Source organism: Haliotis asinina, chromosome 14 (assembly GCF_037392515.1).
Source record: "Haliotis asinina isolate JCU_RB_2024 chromosome 14, JCU_Hal_asi_v2, whole genome shotgun sequence".
Taxonomy (NCBI): domain Eukaryota; kingdom Metazoa; phylum Mollusca; class Gastropoda; order Lepetellida; family Haliotidae; genus Haliotis; species Haliotis asinina.
The window spans coordinates 54,866,876-54,888,556 of record NC_090293.1 but is presented as its reverse complement, the minus strand read 5'-3'; the positions used below and the strand labels follow the sequence as shown (position 1 = coordinate 54,888,556).

General features: G+C 41.8%; 1 protein-coding gene across 1 annotated transcript in view; it reads right to left on the bottom strand.

Moving 5' to 3' along the window:
• LOC137261169 (low-density lipoprotein receptor-related protein 4-like) overlaps nt 1–21,681 on the bottom strand; it is a 128,617-nt gene that overhangs the window by 37,381 nt on the left and 69,555 nt on the right. The window contains exons 3-5 of the mRNA XM_067798874.1: nt 13,577–13,696; nt 6,542–6,655; nt 3,806–3,922 (exon numbers count right to left, since the gene is read on the bottom strand). Of these exons, the coding sequence (XP_067654975.1) occupies nt 3,806–3,922; nt 6,542–6,655; nt 13,577–13,696 (351 nt within the window). The remainder of the gene's footprint in view (nt 1–3,805; nt 3,923–6,541; nt 6,656–13,576; nt 13,697–21,681) is intronic.

Here is a 21,681-nt window from a genome sequence, read left to right as displayed (position 1 = left end):
ATCAACTGAATCAATTTTACCAGCAAAACGATGTTCTGAACTTCAGCAAACCTAGCTCAATGCAATAAGTTTTGCAACAAAAAATTGAAAATAAATGAGTTGATATAAATTGCGTGTCATGATATGAATAGATTTGGTTTACAAACTGCAATCTTGGAGAATAATCTAATTTCAAGGGGTTTATAACCGAGCTGTCTATGTAACTAGCACCATGTGATGCAAGAGAAAAAAGGGATTAAAAAGGTTTAGATGTACGTCTACAACAGAATCAAAGCAAAGGTTAAGACTTGCTCTCAGTCAGTTTATTTGAACGTTGTATCACTTTCTTTGTTCAAACAAGACAAAAATTGAATTTTCCCTTAAATTAAAGGCTTGCTAGATCCTGAAGTGCAATCAGAGAGAGACAAGCTGCCATTCCCTTTAATTACGCAACCAAATTTGTTCAGAGTTTTCGCAACTTGTCTTCTCCAAATCAAAAAGTTTTCTGTATTATCTGTGGGACATTTTAAGTTAAGAGTCACTGTGAAGTTCTCCATGAGAAAAAGAAACACCGACACAGGCGCAGAAAATCTCATTCCTCTGATGACCAAAGACCGGTTTTCAGTGCAAGGAAATGTTACAGTTCCATGTCTACAATAGACGTCTATCAATCCTTAGATCTGCATTGAACACCAGAAATGTTAACATTTGAAATGTCTTGTAAAAAAACACTTTGTGAAGTGGTAACTGTATATTTGACATTATCTGTACATGGGGCCATAAAGATTTACATATATCAGACACTATTTACCACAACTACTCTTAACTAGACAGACATAGACAAGATATTATTTACCACAGCTACTCTCATCTGGATACACAGAGACCATAGTCACAGTACTTTGTCCAACTGCCTGTTGCTGTACCCACAACGAGATGTTTGTAAATATTATCAACAAATTTGTTGGTTCTTTTAAGTGTACATGGTTGTGTACTGTACAGTAGTTGTGGTATGTAGTATATGGTCTATGTGTATCCAGATGAGAGTAGTTGTGAAAAGCAGTATATGGTCTATGTGTATCCAGATGAGAGTAGTTGTGAAAAGCAGCATATGGTCTATGTGTATCCAGATGAGAGTAGTTGTGAAAAGCAGTATATGCTCTATGTGTATCCAGATGAGAGGAGTTGCGAAAAGCAGTATATGGTCTCTGTGTCCCAGTCCACTAACTCAATAGGACGAGAAAGCCACATTAACCTTGGTGTGCCAAGTGGCAGCAAAAGTTGTATATTCCCATGGGAGTTGAGATTGACATCCAATGATTGAGGGGAAAAAGTACCAGCGCCTTGAGCAAGTGCTAGTTGCATAGATATGTGGGCAATACAAATACCCTGTAATAACAAATAATACTCTCAACTGGATGGACATAGACCATACACTACTGACCACATCTACTCTCATCTTAATTGTAATACTGACAGAGTTTTGCTGAGTGCAGCATTAAATATCAACCAACCGGCCCAATCAATTGTTATATGTTATATGTTACTACTTATAACATCTGAAAAATTGTAAATTGTAAACCACTTATCACAACCAGACTCATCTGAATCATAGGTTATATACTACTTATCACAACCAGACTCATCTGAATCATAGGTTATATACCACTTATCACAACCAGACTCATCTGAATCATAGGTTATATACTCCTTACCACAACCAGACTCATCTGAATCATTGTAGATAATGTACTACTTACCACAACAACTCTCATCTGAATCATTGTAGATAATGTACTACTTACCACAACAACTCTCATCTGAATCATTGTAGATAATGTACTACTTACCACAACAACTCTCATCTGAATCATTGTAGATAATATACTACTTACCACAACAACTCTCATCTGAATCATTGTAGATAATGTACTACTTACCACAACAACACTCATCTGAATCATAGTAGATAATGTACTACTTACCACAACAACTCTCATCTGAATCATTGTAGATAATGTACTACTTACCACAACAACTCTCATCTGAATCATTGTAGATAGTATACTACTTACCACAACAACTCTCATCTGAATCATTGAAGATAATATACTACTTACCACACCTAGACTCATCTGAATCATTGTAGATAATGTACTACTTACCACAACAACTCTCATCTGAATCACTGTAGATAATGTACTACTTACCACAACAACTCTCATCTGAATCACTGTAGATAATGTACTACTTACCACAACAACTCTCATCTGAATCATTGTAGATATTATTCTACTTACCACAACAACTCTCATCTGAATCATTGTAGATATTATACTACTTACCACAACAACTCTCATCTGAATCATTGTAGATAATGTACTACTTACCACAACAACTCTCATCTGAATCATTGTAGATAATGTACTACTTACCACAACAAATCTCATCTGAATCATTGTAGATAATGTACTACTTACCACAACAACTCTCATCTGAATCATTGTAGATAATATACTACTTACCACAACAACTCTCATCTGAATCATTGTAGATAATGTACTACTTACCACAACAACACTCATCTGAATCATAGTAGATAATGTACTACTTACCACAACAACTCTCATCTGAATCATTGTAGATAATGTACTACTTACCACAACAACTCTCATCTGAATCATTGTAGATAGTATACTACTTACCACAACAACTCTCATCTGAATCATTGAAGATAATATACTACTTACCACACCTAGACTCATCTGAATCATTGTAGATAATGTACTACTTACCACAACAACTCTCATCTGAATCACTGTAGATAATGTACTACTTACCACAACAACTCTCATCTGAATCACTGTAGATAATGTACTACTTACCACAACAACTCTCATCTGAATCATTGTAGATATTATTCTACTTACCACAACAACTCTCATCTGAATCATTGTAGATATTATACTACTTACCACAACAACTCTCATCTGAATCATTGTAGATAATGTACTACTTACCACAACAACTCTCATCTGAATCATTGTAGATAATGTACTACTTACCACAACAAATCTCATCTGAATCATTGTAGATAATGTACTACTTACCACAACAACTCTCATCTGAATCATTGTAGATAATATACTACTTACCACAACAACTCTCATCTGAATCATTGTAGATAATGTACTACTTACCACAACAAATCTCATCTGAATCATTGTAGATAATGTACTACTTACCACAACAACTCTCATCTGAATCATTGTAGATAATCTACTTACCACAACAACTCTCATCTGAATCATTGTAGATATTATACTACTTACCACAACAACTCTCATCTGAATCATTGTAGATAATGTACTACTTACCACAACAACTCTCATCTGAATCATTGTAGATAATGTACTACTTACCACAACAACTCTCATCTGAATCATTGTAGATAATGTACTACTTACCACAACAACTCTCATCTGAATCATTGTAGATAATGTACTACTTACCACAACAAATCTCATCTGAATCATTGTAGATATTATTCTACTTACCACAACAACTCTCATCTGAATCATTGTAGATATTATACTACTTACCACAACAACTCTCATCTGAATCATTGTAGATAATGTACTACTTACCACAACAAATCTCATCTGAATCATTGTAGATAATGTACTACTTACCACAACAACTCTCATCTGAATCATTGTAGATAATATACTACTTACCACAACAACTCTCATCTGAATCATTGTAGATAATGTACTACTTACCACAACAACTCTCATCTGAATCATTGTAGATATATACTACTTACCACAGCTAGACTCATCTGAACTGTCCCCACAATCAATGTCTTTGTCACACAGCCATGATTTCATGATGCATGTTCCGTCTCCACACTGAAACTCATCCGGTTTGCACTGACGCTTTTCTGAAACACAAACATGGAGTCTGCTGAGCCTATGATGACCTGGTCACATAAACTGGACCTATTCCCCCAGGTCCCCAGCACTTTGATCTCACACCAGTGCCTCCTTGTGGAAGGGCACAAGTTAAAGTCCCTTGTTTCACCTTCATCTACTTCGAGGTGTTCAAAGCCTCCATGACTCTACTCACATCCTGTCTATACTTATGCATCATGTAGAAGATCTCACACATATAAAACCTATATATACTGGTCATAGCAGCGGCTTTCACTCAGTTCTCTGAAGGATGTGGAACTCTTCAAGTCAGCCCACAATCAATATCCATAATGATGGCAATAGTCTTGACCTTAAAGTGACGCCTTGTAACACTATATACCACTGGTTCTAAGAAGGAGGTGAACAGGTATGACAAAGCTTAATGGATGCTGATGTTGGACGTCGTTGGGGTGTTGTTTTGTGTTGTTGGGGTTAATGGATGTTGATATTGGATGTTGTTGATATTGGATGTTGTTGAGTATTGTTGGGTGTTTAATGAGTGCTGGTTGTTATTGGGTGTTGTTCTGGGTTATTGGATGCTCTTGATGGATGTCTTGGAGTGTTGTGATACAGTATAGGGTGTTGTTCCGTGTTGTTGATAGATGCTGTTGGGTGTTGTTAGAAGGTATAGGGTGTTGTTCTGTGTTGTTGACAGATGTTGTTGGGTGTTGTTAGAAGTTATAGGGTGTTGTTCTGTGTTGTTGATGGTCATGACTGGGTGTTGCTGATGACAGTTAGAGTTTGTCCTTGGGTCTTGCAAGATTCTGTTTAGTGATGTTGGGCGTTGTCAGTAATTAAGTGTACATGAGCTTGACAAATGCAAAATACTATTAAGTGTGAGTGAGTGAGTGATGTACTACATCAGTTACACACCACAATAGGAGTCATCCCTTATGAGGCCGCTGAATGTCCCATGTACTAAACCATCCAACATCCTTGCAATCAGTGAGTTTGCCAATTAAACACATGGAACTGTCTCACCCACAAGTACTAATTTGTCTATTCTAGCTGCTTCGTTTAATTAGTCCTCTATTATCAGCCATGCTATTCCTGCTTTTCCTGATGAATGTCGGCAGCCATGGCAAATTTTATTTCTATCAACAGAAATCATTGACTGATCATTCATTGTAGAATGCTGATGATTAAAGTTTGGACTAAACTCCAGCTCCAGTGAAAGGCCTGTTGACATTTCAGAGAAAGGATAAAGGATCAATTGTGGATCACTTCTGCTCAAGTGCGTTAGAGGGAACTGTGAGCCAATCATCAGCAGTTGGCCCATTCCCTTCAGGACCGCCACTGCAAAGAGCTATCTACACATCCATTACAATTACAGCCAGATTCAACAAGATGAGAACTCCATTCAGTGCCAAAGAATATACACAGAATGTATTCCCAAGTTGAATCTGATGATAGTTAGGATGAAGTAGACATTGCTGTTGTTATGGTGAGAGGGGAAGGAGGGTCAGATATCTCAGTGAGACCATCCAGTACTGTGGTGCAGTGGATCTTCATCATACCAAATGACTGGGTTTGAATCCCGACAATATATAAGGCTCATTATCGATAACTATACCCACGCACACATACACTCACATGACACACTGACTCACACACTCACTCATATAACCCACTCACGCACTCACATAACACATTCACACACATAATACACTCACACACTCACATAACACACTCACTCACACACTCACACAACACATAACACACTCACTCATACACCCACACACTCACATAACACTCACTCACACACTCATATAACACACTCATTCACACACTCATATCTGACTCACACTCACATAACACTCACACACATAACCCACGCACTCACACACTCACATAACACACACACTCACATAACACACTCACTCACACACACATTCACATAACCTACGTTTACACTCACATAGCACACTCACACACATAACACACACACACTCACATAACACACTCACACACTCACATAACACAATCACTCATACACTCACATAACATTTTAACTCTCTCACACACTCACACACATACTCACATAACACACTCACTCACACATAACCTATGCACACACTTACATAACACTCACATAACACACTCACTCACACACTCATATAACACACTCTCACACTCACGTAACACACACTCTCACACACTCACATAACACACTCTCTCACACTCACATAACACACTCTCACATACTCACATAACACACTCTCTCACACTCATACACTCACTCACTCACTCACACTCACATAACACACTCACACACAACCTACGCACACACTCACATAACACACTCACACTCACATAACACACACTCTCACACTCACATAACACATTCTCTCACACTCACATAACACACTCACACACTCACACAACACACTCACACACATAACACACACACTCACTCACATAACACTCACTCTCACACACTCACACTCACATAACACACACTCTCTCTCACATAACACACTCACTCACACACTCACACACTCACACAACACACTTACACACTCACTCTGTCAAACACCAAGTAGTTTGAAGATGTTGCTCAGGCTGTTATAACAGAGCTGATAACTTACGGCAGTTTTCATCTGACAAGTCTCCGCAGTCATCATCTCCATCACACTTCCATTCCTTTGGGATGCAGTTTGTGTTCCGGCAACGGAACTCATCAGTTGTGCAGTTCCGTGGAGCTGAAACAAACAGCACTGGGTAACAAAGGTGGCAGGGAACACAGGTTGACAAACATCACAAAGATATTGAAGGTGATTATCAGAGAGAAAACCCAAGCAAGGAAACCCAGACCCACTCATAATACTCATAAGTTGGTCTCATGTACTGCACAATTCATACTGATTAACACAATGTGGACAAGCTGACTCCACGACTTCTAGATATACAGAGAAGAACATGTCAGGAAGCAACTGTTCCACTCAAAAAAATCCTTGTCATCAGGGGCCCCAGCCATATTCCAGCAATATCCCACCTACATGACACACACATCAGTAATATCCCACCTATATGACACACACATAAGTAATATCCCACCTACATGACACACATCTCAGCAATATCCCACGTACATGACACACATCAGCAATATCCCACCTACATGACACACATCAGTAATATCCCACCTACATGACACATATCAGTAATATCCCATCTACATGACACACATCAGTAATATCCCACCTACATGACACACATCAGCAATATCCCACCTACATGACACACACATCAGTAGTATCCCACCTACATGACACATACATCAGTAATATCCCACCTACATGACACATACCTCAGTAATATCCCACCTACATGACACATACCTCAGCAATATCCCACCTACATGACACACCTCAGTAATATCCCACCTACATGACACACACCTCAGCAATATCCCACCTACATGACACACACATCAGCAATATCCCACCTACATGACACACACCTCAGTAATATCCCACCTACATGACAAACATCAGCAATATCCCACCTACATGACACACACATCAGCAATATCCCACCTACATGACACACATCAGTAATATCCCACCTACATGACACACACCTCAGTAATATCCCACCTACATGACACACACCTCAGTAATATCCCACCTACATGACACACACATCAGCAATATTCCACCTATATGATATGTAACTCAGCAGTATTCCACTGTTTATGACAGACCTCAGTAATATTCCACCAATATGACATGTACTCCAGCAATATTCCACTGATATGACAGGGACCTAAGCAATATTCCACCTATATGATAGGGACCTCAGCAATATTCCACCAATATGAAAGGGACCTCAGCAATATTCTACCAATATTACATGTACCTCAGCAATATTCCACTAACATGACACACACCTCAGCAATATCCCACCTACATGACACACACCTCAGCAATATTCCACCAATATGACAGGGACCTCAGCAGTATTCCACCTAAATGACAGGGACCTCAGCAATATTCCACTAATATGACACACACCTCAGCAATATTCCACTAATATGACAGGGACCTCAGCAGTATTTCACCTAAATGACAGGGACCTCAGCAATATTCCACTAATATGCCAGGGACCTCAGCAATATTCCACTAATATGCCAGGGACCTCAGCAATATTCCACTAATATGCCAGGGACCTCAGCAATATTCCACCTATATGACAGTGACCTCAGCAATATTCCACCTATATGACATGTACCTCAACAGTAGTCCACCTATATGACACATACCTCCACAATGTTTCACCAATTTGAAGGACCTCAGCAACATGCCATCTATTTGACACAAACCTCAGCAATACTTCACTGACATGGCAAGTACCTCAGCAGTTTTCCACCTATATGACAGGGTTTTCGGCATGATGAGTGAATACTTTAATCACTAGCCTATCACCATCATCCCAAATTCACAAGAAAATTACCCTTCTGTTGATATCTGTTACCATTCCATCAACTCAATCATTTTTCCCAACCCACCTGAAACGAGGTAACCCAGGCATTTTAGAAACTGAATACCACAGACAGAGTTTGACAGCACCAATGTCTTTAATGTAAGACAGTACCAGTTCTCCAACAACCATGTTCACCTGACACTGACAGCAAACAGCACTCACATACATATGACACTTCACACAATCCTTGGTTTATCAAACACTGGGAATGCAATTACATTAATATTTTAAGTTCAAGTTCCACCATGAGTGATGCTGTTTTATCACAGTGCTGAATCAGCAACCTAACATTTAACACTGCATCCATAAACCCAAGCTGTCAGTGGTGATGTCAGAAACCTGCTATCACTGGATTCACATCTTGGGAAATGTCGCCAGCTTGATCTTCAATAGTACAAGCCATGGAAAAATCCATTAGCAAGAGCATTATGAGATGAAATTGATTATTCAAACTGAGTGCAGCATGACTGTTTAATCCACTGCATATCTGTCCTTGCTCCTTGATGATACCGATTAATGCACAGACAACTCCGTCATCAAGTGTGATAAGAAACATATCACACACTGAAGATATATGCAGTTCTGAAAATATCCTACAAGAGAGGCATGTTACAGCACTTGCATACATCAGACACGTGTGTTATATCACTTATCACACAGTGCAGACATGCTAAATCATATATCACACAACAGAGACGTTACAGCACTTATCACACAACAGAGACATGTTACAACATATATCACACAACAGAGACATGTTACAACATATATCACACAACAGAGACATGTTACAACATATATCACACAACAGAGACATGTTACAACATATATCACACAACAGACAGACAATAGAGACTTATGTTACTGGACCTCTCAAACAACAGAGACATGTGTTACTAGACCTCTCAAACAGACACATGTTACTGGACGTCTAAAACAATAGAGACACATATTACTGGATGTCTCAAACATCAGAGACCTACATTACTGGATATCTCAAACAACAGACCTATGTTACTGGACGTTTCAAAAACAGACCTATGTTACTGGACGTCTCAAACAACAGAGACCTATGTTACTGGACGTCTCAAACAACAGAGACATAAAGACACATGTTTTGGCACATAATGCCCCTAAGATCTGTTACTGAACACACAACAAACCATAACATATGTTAACTGTGGTATATGTCCCCTTGTTTGTGGACCTCAGTGTATATATTCTCTGTAAGCAGACTGTGTTGCCATATACAGACCAGACAATCACAACATCATAACAAAAATGCTCCATAAACAGATGAATTGTTTTTAACCTGAGAACAGACCACTTGTTGCTCCAGCCTCATAACATCTGAGGCAGACACAACCATCTCCTACAACGTATCTCCAGGCCGAGTGCACGGCAGGACCAGGAATTACTGAATCAATACCTGTGTGGCAGACAATCCAAGCCAGGCAAAACAGATGGAATAGATTCCAATGTTGCCATTAATCTTGTCTAATATGACAAGTGTCAGAAGTCAAGCCTCTAATCAGGATTTGATTACAGTTTCACTCTCACCTTTAAGCATAATGGCCATGTACACGTGAACATCTCTCATCACAGGCAACATGTCTAAAACCGAAACACAATCTACTGCCACCTTGCTGATTTGTGACAACATTCATCAATAAAGGAATAACACAATACTGCCGACAAACACATGCAGGTATTCGATGTGAATATATGGATGTATCATTCCTACTGGGGTTGTGTAAGACGTACATCCACCTCTAAGATGTATCATTCCTACTGGGGTTGTGTAAGACGTACATCCACCTCTAAGATGTATCATTCCTACTGGGGTTGTGTAAGACGTACATCCACCTCTAAGATGTATCATTCCTACTGGGGTTGTGTAAGACGTACATCCACCTCTAAGATGTATCATTCCTACTGGGGTTGTGTAAGACGTACATCCACCTCTAAGATGTATCATTCCTACTGGGGTTGTGTAAGACGTACATCCACCTCTAAGATGTATCATTCCTACTGGGGTTGTGTAAGACGTACATCCACCTCTAAGATGTATCATTCCTACTGGGGTTGTGTAAGACGTACATCCACCTCTAAGATGTATCATTCCTACTGGGGTTGTGTAAGACGTACATCCACCTCTAAGATGTATCATTCCTACTGGGGTTGTGTAAGACGTACATCCACCTCTAAGATGTATCATTCCTACTGGGGTTGTGTAAGACGTACATCCACCTCTAAGATGTATCATCCATAAGGACATATCACAATACCTTCATTAGGATATATCACATTAATATCCTCTAACTATATCATACACACATCCATCATGATTGACACACACATATCTACATGTAGAATGATGACAATTTTTCAGTGAAGAAGTCATATCTGGATGTGTCATAATACATACACACGTATGCACACGCACGCACACACTCACACACGCACGCACACACATACACGCACACGCACATGCACTACTTTGAAACTTCCTATACTACCGACAAGAAATAAGGGAACTAATGAAATAATAGCGAATTTGAAACTGCTTTAAATATCCACTAAATCAATTTTAGACGTCAAGTTCAATATCTGGCGTGTCCACCATGTTGGGCAACACATTCACGGCACCTTGATGGCATGCTGTTAATCAATTTCCGGATGGTTGCCCGTGGTATTGCCCTCCATTCCTCTTGGAGAGCTGCACCAAGCTGGGCCAGGTTGGCGGGTCCTGGGTCCCTGGCGTACAAGACCAAGAACATCCCAGAGATGTTCAATTGGGGACAGGTCTGGGGACTTAGAGGGCCAGTCCAATGTCTGGATACCTTCTTGTCGGAGATAAGCGGAGACAATTCGGGCCCGATGTGGTCTGGCATTATCATCTTGGAATACAAAATTTCGGCCGATAACTCTAGCCAATGGAGCCACAACAGGACGCAATATTTGGTCAACGTATCGCTGACCAGTCATGGCTCCGTTAATGATGACCAAATCTGATCGTCTGTCATGTGTAATCCCACCCCACACCATGACACTACTACCTCCATATCGATCATGGTCAAGAATTGCTGCTCTGGCATATCGCTCCTCGCTCCAAACTCCGACGCCAACAACGTTTTCTGCCATCTGTGAATCGTAGGCAAAACCTTGACTCATCAGAGAACATGGTGTAACGCCAGTGGTGCATAGCCCGTCCCTGATGCTGCCTAGACCATGCCAATCTTTGACGCTTATGGTGAGCTGAAAGGGTGACACCCTTAAAAGGCCGTCTTGCTTTCAGACGAGCTTGATACAGTCAGTTTTTAACAGTTGAGGTTGAAATGCGTCTTCCAGTGAGTGTGCGGAATTCTCTATTGATGGCAGGGGCCGATTTAAACCTATCGCATAGAGCAATTAACGTAATGAGACGATCCTGTCGTGGTGTCATTGATTTTGGTCTACCACACCCAGGTCTCGTTGCAACCCCACCCGTTTGACGGTACTTATCCCACAGGCGTGAAATTACACTTTTTGATTTACCCATCTGCCAGGCAACTTCACATAATGATGTCCCCCCCCCTTCTATCATCCCCACAATTCTCCATTTTGTTGCTTCACCGAGATACTGCCTCAGAGGCATTTCTATCAGTAAGTGTCAATCTCTATTGCATTAGTGATTGCGACTTCTCCAGTACATTTACAGGAGTTAACTTCTGTATGCACGTGTAGCACGTGCTCGGCATGCATTATGCAAAATTCCATTGTCATTGGATGTTGCGTTTGGGAGATACGGACGATAACGGACCCTGTCACAGTCAAAGTCATCTACATTCAATTTCTTGGTTCCCTTATTTTCTGTCGGTAGTATACTTTATAAGTTTATGCACATGCACACACATGCACACCAGCACACTGCACACACCAGTACATTGCACACACCAGCACACTGCACACAGCAGGTTATTTCCTGTCTCTGTCAGTTTAACATACTTCTTTTAAATATGTCTGCATAAATCCATAACTGCCACGGCTTGTCAGACAAGATGTTGACACCTATCACCACCTCCATCACGTCTGTTAGTCATCTGACAAAGTCATAAATCTTCAACCCAACTAAGTGGTCTTGTCTACATAGTTGCCCAATATAGGGCTGTCATCAGAGGTTTTCTGTCACTGACAAGTAGTTGTGAAAACAACATCATGCCCCTATGTGCCGCTAACACAGCTCTCTGTCTGTTAGAGATGTCCCTGGCAGTAACTATCTCCGCTTCACTATCATCATGTCAAGAAACACAAACTGATGCATTATCTTTGTGGCCGCAAATAGAAAATAGGCCAACTTACAGTTTGTTTATCAAAAGTTTGTAATCATTTGTTTTCTAGATAACTTGGTTTGAGAATTATTTGGAATAGCATTACCCCAGAAATCAATACATATCCATGGTCCTAAATGAAGACAGAAAACTGGAATAATGCCTCAACACATGAGACAGTATTCCTTAATCTGGATCCAGTTTTACAAAAACATAGTTATCCTGTAAAACTTTTCACTATTACATCTCAGACCAACATCATCACCACATCTGATTTAAGTCATCACATCCCGGACCAACATGATCACCACATCCAAATGAGGTCATCATATTGATGACCAACATCACTACATCCAGCTAATATCATCACATGCCTGACCAACACATGATCACCTTATGCAACTGTCATCAAATCCCTGACCAGTGTCATCACTACATCCAGCTAATATCATCACATCCCAGACTAACACATGATCACCTTATCCAACTGTCATCACATCCCTGACCAATGTCATCACTACATCCTACTGTCATCACATCCTTGACCAACATTATCACCACATCTATCTAAAGTCATCAAATCCCTGACCAACACCATCACCACATTCAAATAATGTCATCACAAGACCTCTTTCATCACACCCCTACCTATTGACCTCATAAGCCTAGAAATTGTCATCACACCTCTGACCAGTGCCATCCCATCTCTAGGCAAATGTCATCACACTCCTACTTTATGTCATCACATCAATTGCCGTTTGCAGCTGAAACCAATGATCTTGGGAACATCTGGCAATGTTTTGTATGTAACAAAAGACTCCAACTTACGACATCCAAGTTCATCGCTGTCATCACCACAGTCATTGTCACCATCACACAGCCATTCCTTGTTGATACAGCGGCTGTTTTCACATGTGAAGTCATTGCCTGGACATGTGGGGACTTCACCTGCAACAACAAAAACAACACTGTCAGGACAACAATACTTTAATTGCCACACAGAAATGTACAACATATCTGGCCAAATAACGTGGTAATCTTGATATCAATTCCCCACTACTCATCAACACAGCAGCACAGGATTGTTCAAACTTCTTGTCACCAAGATAACTATAAAACTACCCAGATATCTCAGTTCTCCACATCATTCTGTTCAAGAGGTCAGCAAATTTAAACTTATTCAGGAAAATCAAGAACCAAATTATTTCCATCAATGTGTGAGGGACGACCGACTGTTAGAAGTAAGTATAATTGTTAAGACAACTCATTGGCCTTAAGTAAGATCTCTGCATGTTGTTTAATAAACACACAATATTCCAGCTTTATGATGGAGCTCTCCGCTACATCCTGTCAATGACATCATGAGCAACAATCTTAGCAGCTGGGACATGACAACGTGCATCAACAACTCAAGTTACTTATAGAATGGTGTCCTCAAGACTAATTTAACTGGATCTTCACTTCGAGATAGGAACACTAGAAAGGTTTGATGAAGACCAATTGTAAGTCAGATCTTTACTGGGAGACAGGGAAACTAGCATGGATTCCGGAAGACCAGTGGTGACTCAGATCTTTACTGGGAGACAGGGAAACTAGCATGGATTCCTGAAGACCAGTGGTAACTCAGATCTTTACTGGGAGACAAGGAAACAAGCATGGATTCCTGAAGACCAGTGGTAACTCAGATTCCTGAAGACCAGTGGTAACTCAGATCTTTACTGGGAGACAGGGAAACTAGCATGGATTCCTGAAGACCAGTGGTAACTCAGATCTTTACTGGGAGACAGAGAAACTAGCATGGATTCCTGAAGACCAGTGGTAACTCAGATTCCTGAAGACCAGTGGTAACTCAGATCTTTACTGGGAGACAGGGAAACTAGCATGGATTCCTGAAGACCAGTGGTAACTCAGATCTTTACTGGGAGACAGGGAAACTAGCATGGATTCCAGAAGACCAGTGGTAACTCAGATCTTTACTGGGAGACAGGGAAACTAGCATGGATTCCTGAAGACCAGTGGTAACTTAGATCTTCACTGGGAGACAGAGAAACTAGCATGGATTCCTGAAGACCAGTGGTAACTTAGATCTTCACTGGCAGGCAGGGAAACTAGCATGGATTCCTGAAGACCAGTGGTAACTTAGATCTTCACTGGGAGACAGAGAAACTAGCATGGATTCCTGAAGACCAGTGGTACTTAGATCTTCACTGGGAGACAGGGAAACTAGCATGGATTCCTGAAGACCAGTGGTAACTCAGATCTTTACTGGGAGACAGGGAAACTAGCATGGATTCATGAAGACCACTGGTCAGATCTTCACTAGGAGACAGGGAGATAAAAATGATTTGCTGTAGAGCAAATCACAGATTATTACTTAAAACATATCTTGAAGCGTCTACTACCACGGAAGACACATCAGAGGGGTCCATTACAACTTAGTAATATATCAACAGAAATTATGTGTGATACTTCAGACAAATGATATTTGTGTCTGGAACAAACTTCATGAGCTACAAGCAGCATTTGAGTTATGAAGAGCTCACATATCTGGCATATACCATAATATTAACACTAGCTTACCTCCTGCTAGTCGGCCAGGAAATACATTGGGGTATTTGTTTATTGTTTTCACAATCTGTTTCTAGTAATGCTTCTGACAACCATCCCTGCAGAGTTCCACATAACATTGCAGAATAACCACAAAACTGTCTTGAAATCTTCACAGAACATCAAATAATCTATACAATGTGTGATATGTCACAGACACTTAACATTGGCAAGACCTGTCACGCGACACAAGCAGTAAACCAAAAACAAAATTTGGCTTTTTCAGCAAAAACTTCGAAGGAATTTCAAGTTCTAAAACCATAAACTTCCTAGTTGCAACAATTGGTTAAAAATTTCAACTTTTATGATGATGGAGCATACGTCAAAACAATTTCTTGACTCGAAGCAAAAAACAGAAGAGTAAAATTCTATAGCAACCAGTTCAGGTCAGTTAGAGGTGATTTTTTTTTATGAAATGCAAGTAACATAATACCATGACTGCTGCAGGCAGATTGACACACCAGTCAAGATCAAAGTTGGTCCCATTTTTTTGTTTTTTCTTCATTAGTTCTAGATTCTCCCAAGGCCCCTTGGTACTTAGTGACCTGCAAGATGGCGTCTGCTGCCACCTGTGTCCCACTAGGCAGAGTGGGAGGTCATTGCAGGCTGTACCTTAATCTACACTCGATTATGTTGGGCTTCTTTTTTCTTTGCTTCTAAAAGAACATAATTTTTCCGCAATTCCTAGGGCATCTCCAACTAATGTATTTGCTGAAGACTGCTGCAACCAGTCAATGGGCTGTTCAACATACAACATGTGCGTGTGTGGCGGTGGAAAGCGGGTGGGGAAGAGGGAGGGAGGAGAAGGAAGAGGCAGTTTAGGTAATAAAATACAACAGTCAGCACTGTTCAGTCACACTCAAAGAAGGTTGCCAACAATATTGAAAACTGAAGTGGTTACATATATATGTATATGCAGGGACATGTCCCACAAAGACACAAAGTATCTAGGTGTAGGCTCTGTGATACATCTAACTTGGACCTTCAGAAGGTGGTGACTCTGTCCTGCATCTAACTCCAACCTACAGAAGGTGGAGGCTGTGTCCTGCATCGAACTCAGACCTATATAAGATGCAGGCTCTGACCTTAATCTAACTCGGACCTACAGAAGGTGGAGACTGTGTCCTGCATCTAACTCGGACCTACAGAAGGTGGAGGCTGTGTCCTGCATCTAACTCCGACCTACAGAAGGTAAAGGCTGTGTCCTGCATCTAACTCGGACCTACAGAAGGTGGAGGCTGTGTCCTGCATCTAACTCGGACCTACAGAAGGTAAAGGCTGTGTCCTGCATCTAACTCAGACCTACAGAAGGTGGAGGGTGCGTCCTGCATCTAACTCGGACCTACAGAAGGTGGAGGCTGTGTCCTGCATCTAACTCGGGCCTATAAAAGGTGGAGGCTGTGTCCTCCATCTAACTCCGACCTACAGAAGGTGGAGGCTCTGTCCTGCATCTAACTCAGACCTACAGAAGGTGGAGGGTGCGTCCTGCATCTAACTCGGACCTACAGAAGGTGGAGGCTGTGTCCTGCATCTAACTCGGACCTACAGAAGGTGGAGACTGAGTCCTGCATCTAACTCGGACCTACAGAAGGTGGAGGCTGTGTCCTGCATCTAACTCAGACCTACAGAAGGTGGAGGGTGCGTCCTGCATCTAACTCGGACCTACAGAAGGTGGAGGCTGTGTCCTGCATCTAACTCGGGCCTATAAAAGGTGGAGGCTGTGTCCTGCATCTAACTCCGACCTACAGAAGGTGGAGACTGTGTCCTGCATCTAACTCCGACCTACAGAAGGTAAAGGCTGTGTCCTGCATCTAACTCAGACCTACAGAAGGTGGAGGGTGCGTCCTGCATCTAACTCGGACCTACAGAAGGTGGAGGCTGTGTCCTGCATCTAACTCGGACCTACAGAAGGTGGAGGCTGTGTCCTGCATCTAACTCCGACCTACAGAAGGTGGAGGCTCTGTCCTGCATCTAACTCCGACCTACTGAACACAGCTACACACACATCTCAAGGACACATGCAAAACAACATTTTATCCAACTGTTAAACATGCTCAAATGTTGACTTGCAGGTTCTAAATACTGTTAAATGGACTTAAACATTAACATGCAACAGATGGCTTTGTGTATTCCTAGCTTCTGTAATGGGTCTCAGTCATGCCAGTTTCAACTTGTTGGCAGAGTACACATTTCTGTGGCAGCCGCAGTGGCTAAGTGGGATAGATCACAGACTTTGTGTACTGCGATTAGGTGCCTCACTCTGAAAGTGTAGGTTCAAATCACAGACGGGACTCAACCCTAAAAGTATTAGAATCTGTACATCACTAAGAAAGTGTAATCCCAGTTGCAACAGACACTGCATTTGATTACTCTCTAAAAGGCACTGCATAATGACAACAGTAGCATGGACAAGCAATTTGTTCCAGGACTGTTGCCAAGGGAGACGATGATAAAGACAGCAGTTCTCCTTGACAACTGTGTTTAGATGCTGTCTGTGCACCTGACTTGTTCACTGCCAGTTGTCCCCTAGCTCCATCACACTCTGCTAAATCTGTCCACTTGTGACCGCTCCTAGTCAAATACTCTTGTATGTCCCATGTTTCAGACACAGAAAGTGTGTAATAAGTGCTGAAGTGAGACAACTAGTTCTTGACGATGAATACTGCATTAGGTTTCGCTATTGCCTTTAGTAGCTGTCGACCCTGAGCACTTGGAGAAAGTATTCAATTGTTTAATAAATTAAGTCCAGATATTACGACTATTTTCTCAACACCTAATCAACCTATGTGCCCTCCATTAAACACACTTATCAGTAAAATGACATCTCCTCCCACTTACTGTCCTCCATTCTGGGAATGTTGAAAGGTTAAACATCACTTTCACTGAACAGATATCAAAATAACTAAACAACTTTAGGTCAGCAGGAAGGTTGTTGCTAAGCTAAGGCATCCTAGGCATTTCCCTTCCCCACTTCTAACCTACCAACTGACACACACTATCCCTCTCCCCGCCTTTCCCTTCCCCACTTCCAACCTACCAACTGACACACACTATCCCTCTCCCTGCCTTTCCCTTCCCCACTTCCAACCTACCAACTGACACACACTATCCCTCTCCCTGCCTTTCCCTTCCCCACTTCCAACCTATCAACTGACACACACTATCCCTCTCCCTGCCTTTCCCTTCCCCACTTCCAGCCTACCAACTGACACACACTATCCCTCTCCCTGCCTTTCCCTTCCCCACTTCCAACCTACCAACTGACACACACTATCCCTCTCCCTGCCTTTCCCTCCCCACTTCCAACCTACCAACTGACACACACTATCCCTCTCCCTGCCTTTCCCTTCCCCACTTCCAACCTACCAACTGACACACACTATCCCTCTCCCTGCCTTTCCCTTCCCCACTTCCAGCCTACCAACTGACACACACTATCCCTCTCCCCGCCTTTCCCTTCCCCACTTCCAGCCTACCAACTGACACACATTATCCCTCTCCCTGCCTTTCCCTTCCCCACTTCCAACCTACCAACTGACACATACTATCCCTCTCCCCGCCTTTCCCTTCCCCACTTCCAACCTACCAACTGACACACACTATCCCTCTCCCCACCTTTCCCTTCCCCACTTCCAACCTATCCACTGACACACACTATCCCTCTCTATCCCCTTTCCCCCTTCTCCTCCACAAATACATCGGTGCACAATGCATCTTGTTCCCGGTGTAAATCACCAATATCACCAAATCCATGTCATTTGTCCTGTAAACACATCCATGTTACATTCAACAACCACATCTAAAAAACTATCTTGTATAATCAGTGTAGCAAACAATTACCCAAAAACCATCAGCTCCTTCCTACAGCTGTTTACACAGCAGCCCCAGCTCTGCATGTCATCTCATCATGTGACAATAATTCAAACTGGCAAACATGCACAACACGAGACAATATGAGATGGGAAAGTTAGAATATATTAGATAAAATCAAGACATAGTCCATTTTTTAGTGACAACCCACTCTACTGGTCGTGATCCAGTGGAGAAACACTGACAGAATGCATTATTCAACTGACTTTTTACAATATTCAACATGAGTTTTTAATGAAGCTGGAGATACGAAGGGTTAAATAAACTGATCTCCAGGAAGATACTCATAAAGAGCTTTCAAACAGTGGTGACACTATATCAATCACTTCATTTATTCTGGGAGCAAACCAAAAGGCATCTGATCTTCATCAGAGAATCTTTCTGTCACACATCAGCAATTATGTGAGGTTATGGTTGCTGCATGAATGGCTGTTAGCCTTGACGAGTCGGGGCACCAGTGGTTTCACTTGTACATGTACATCTCCTGATGAAACATACACTGAGTTAACCCTCCTTACTCTAACTTAAACACAGAACACAATCCGTTACATTTTCCATCAACTGCTGTCTCTGGTAATTAGGGCATATTTAAGTTACCATAGTTTGTGTCCACCTGTGACATTACTTATTACCACAACAATGAGGATGAATTGGGTAGTGTGCAGCTGAGGGGTTAATAGTGACAGAAATGCATGATTTCATCACTGAAGCATCTTGAAAGAAAAAGTTACAAAATTCAGATTGAATCTAATCAATAATGAATGTGTTCAGAGTTGACTCAGAAAACAGAAGCTGGAAATGTGTCATGTCACTTTATACATGGTAATCATGTTCCTAGAAAACTAAACACACTGTACTGTACATAGGAATGGGATCCTATTGAACCTGTCTAAGAATGCTGAATGAGTGAGTGAGTGAGTGAGTGAGTGTGTGAGTGAGACCTCTTTATCTTATGAGCTGGGACACCTCCATCTGGTAAGAGAGTGAGTAGATGAGTGAGTGGGTTGATGAGTGAGTGAGTGAGTGAGTGAATGAGACCTCTCTATCTTGTCAGTTTCGGACACTTCCATCTGGTAAGAAAGTGAGTGGGTTGATGAGTGAGTGAGTAAGTAAGACCTCTCTATCTTGTTAGTTTCAGCCACTTTTATCTGGTAAGAGTGAGTGAGTGAGTGAGTATCGGATACCTCCATCTGGTGAGTGGGTGGGTGAGTTAGTGAGTGGGTTGGTGAGTGAGTGAATGGGTGAGCGAATGAACGAGACCTCTGTACCTAGTAAGTTTCGGACACCTCCATCTGGTAAGTGAGCAAGTGAGAGTGAGTGAGTGAGTGAGTGAGTGAGTGAGACTTGTGAGTATCGGATATCTCCATCTGGTGAGTGGATGGGTGAGTTAGTGAGTAGATTGGTGAGTGAGTGAGTGAGTGAATGAGTGAGCGAATGAACAAGACCTCCTTACCTAGTAAGTTTCGGACACCTCCATCTGGTAAGTGAGCAAGTGAGATCTCTTACTGATGAGTGAGTGTGTGAGTGAGTGCATGACTATGTCACTAACATAAGTAAGACAGAGCTGTGACAAGCGAATGAGTGTTGACTGAAAGCAGGTTGCCAGCTGACCCAGGACCGTGTCAGTCAGCCAGGGAGAGCCGCACCATGATTAATGTACAGTAATTACAATGACACATTTTTTCCCCAAATACAATCAGCAGTCTGTCTTGGAGAGCAGCAGTTTTTGTCAGAGCCTCCTGCATACAGACAGCATGTTTATTGGTGGCTTTGAAGACCCCGCCATGTTTACAAGCAGAATTTGCTGGCTCTTCCTGCGCAATAAACACACCCATATTGGATAATACACTAGTCACGGATCCACCTGGGAATCTGGGCAGATGGTTGGTGATGTAGGGAGGGGTTTGTGTCATGGTGTGGGATGCTTGAATTGTGTGGTGCTGGGGATGGATGAAGTAGGGGTGCTGAACCTACTGAAACAACCGAGGAAAGGACAGTGTATCACATAATTAACAAACATAAGAGTCAAGAACTACATTTTAGAATCAGTGAAGCCTGATGACATCATCATTAGAGCGTGGAATCTGGCATAAGACTCAGAGACAGAAACCTTGAGTGAAAACACAGTTGTAGGAAAAATCATACATGTCCTGTTGACAGCCACCTTCCATATCACCATCAAAGAATGCCTCCAAAAGTTTCACTAGTTCGCACAACCTGACAAGATTACACACGGTAAGGCCCATCCCCTAACACTAGCAGGTTTGGGTGGAGAAGGAGAGAAGGGGGAGGCAGGAAGAGATAGGAGAGAGAGATGATGTGAGAGACATGAAGTGTGTATGTCAGTCTCTGCTACGGCTGACTGCCTCTGTGGGGCCGAGCATCACTAATCTCCAGCCTCCACAATACTTCTCCCTCAATGAACTCTCCCAGATGAAAGAGCCGGAATCAATGAC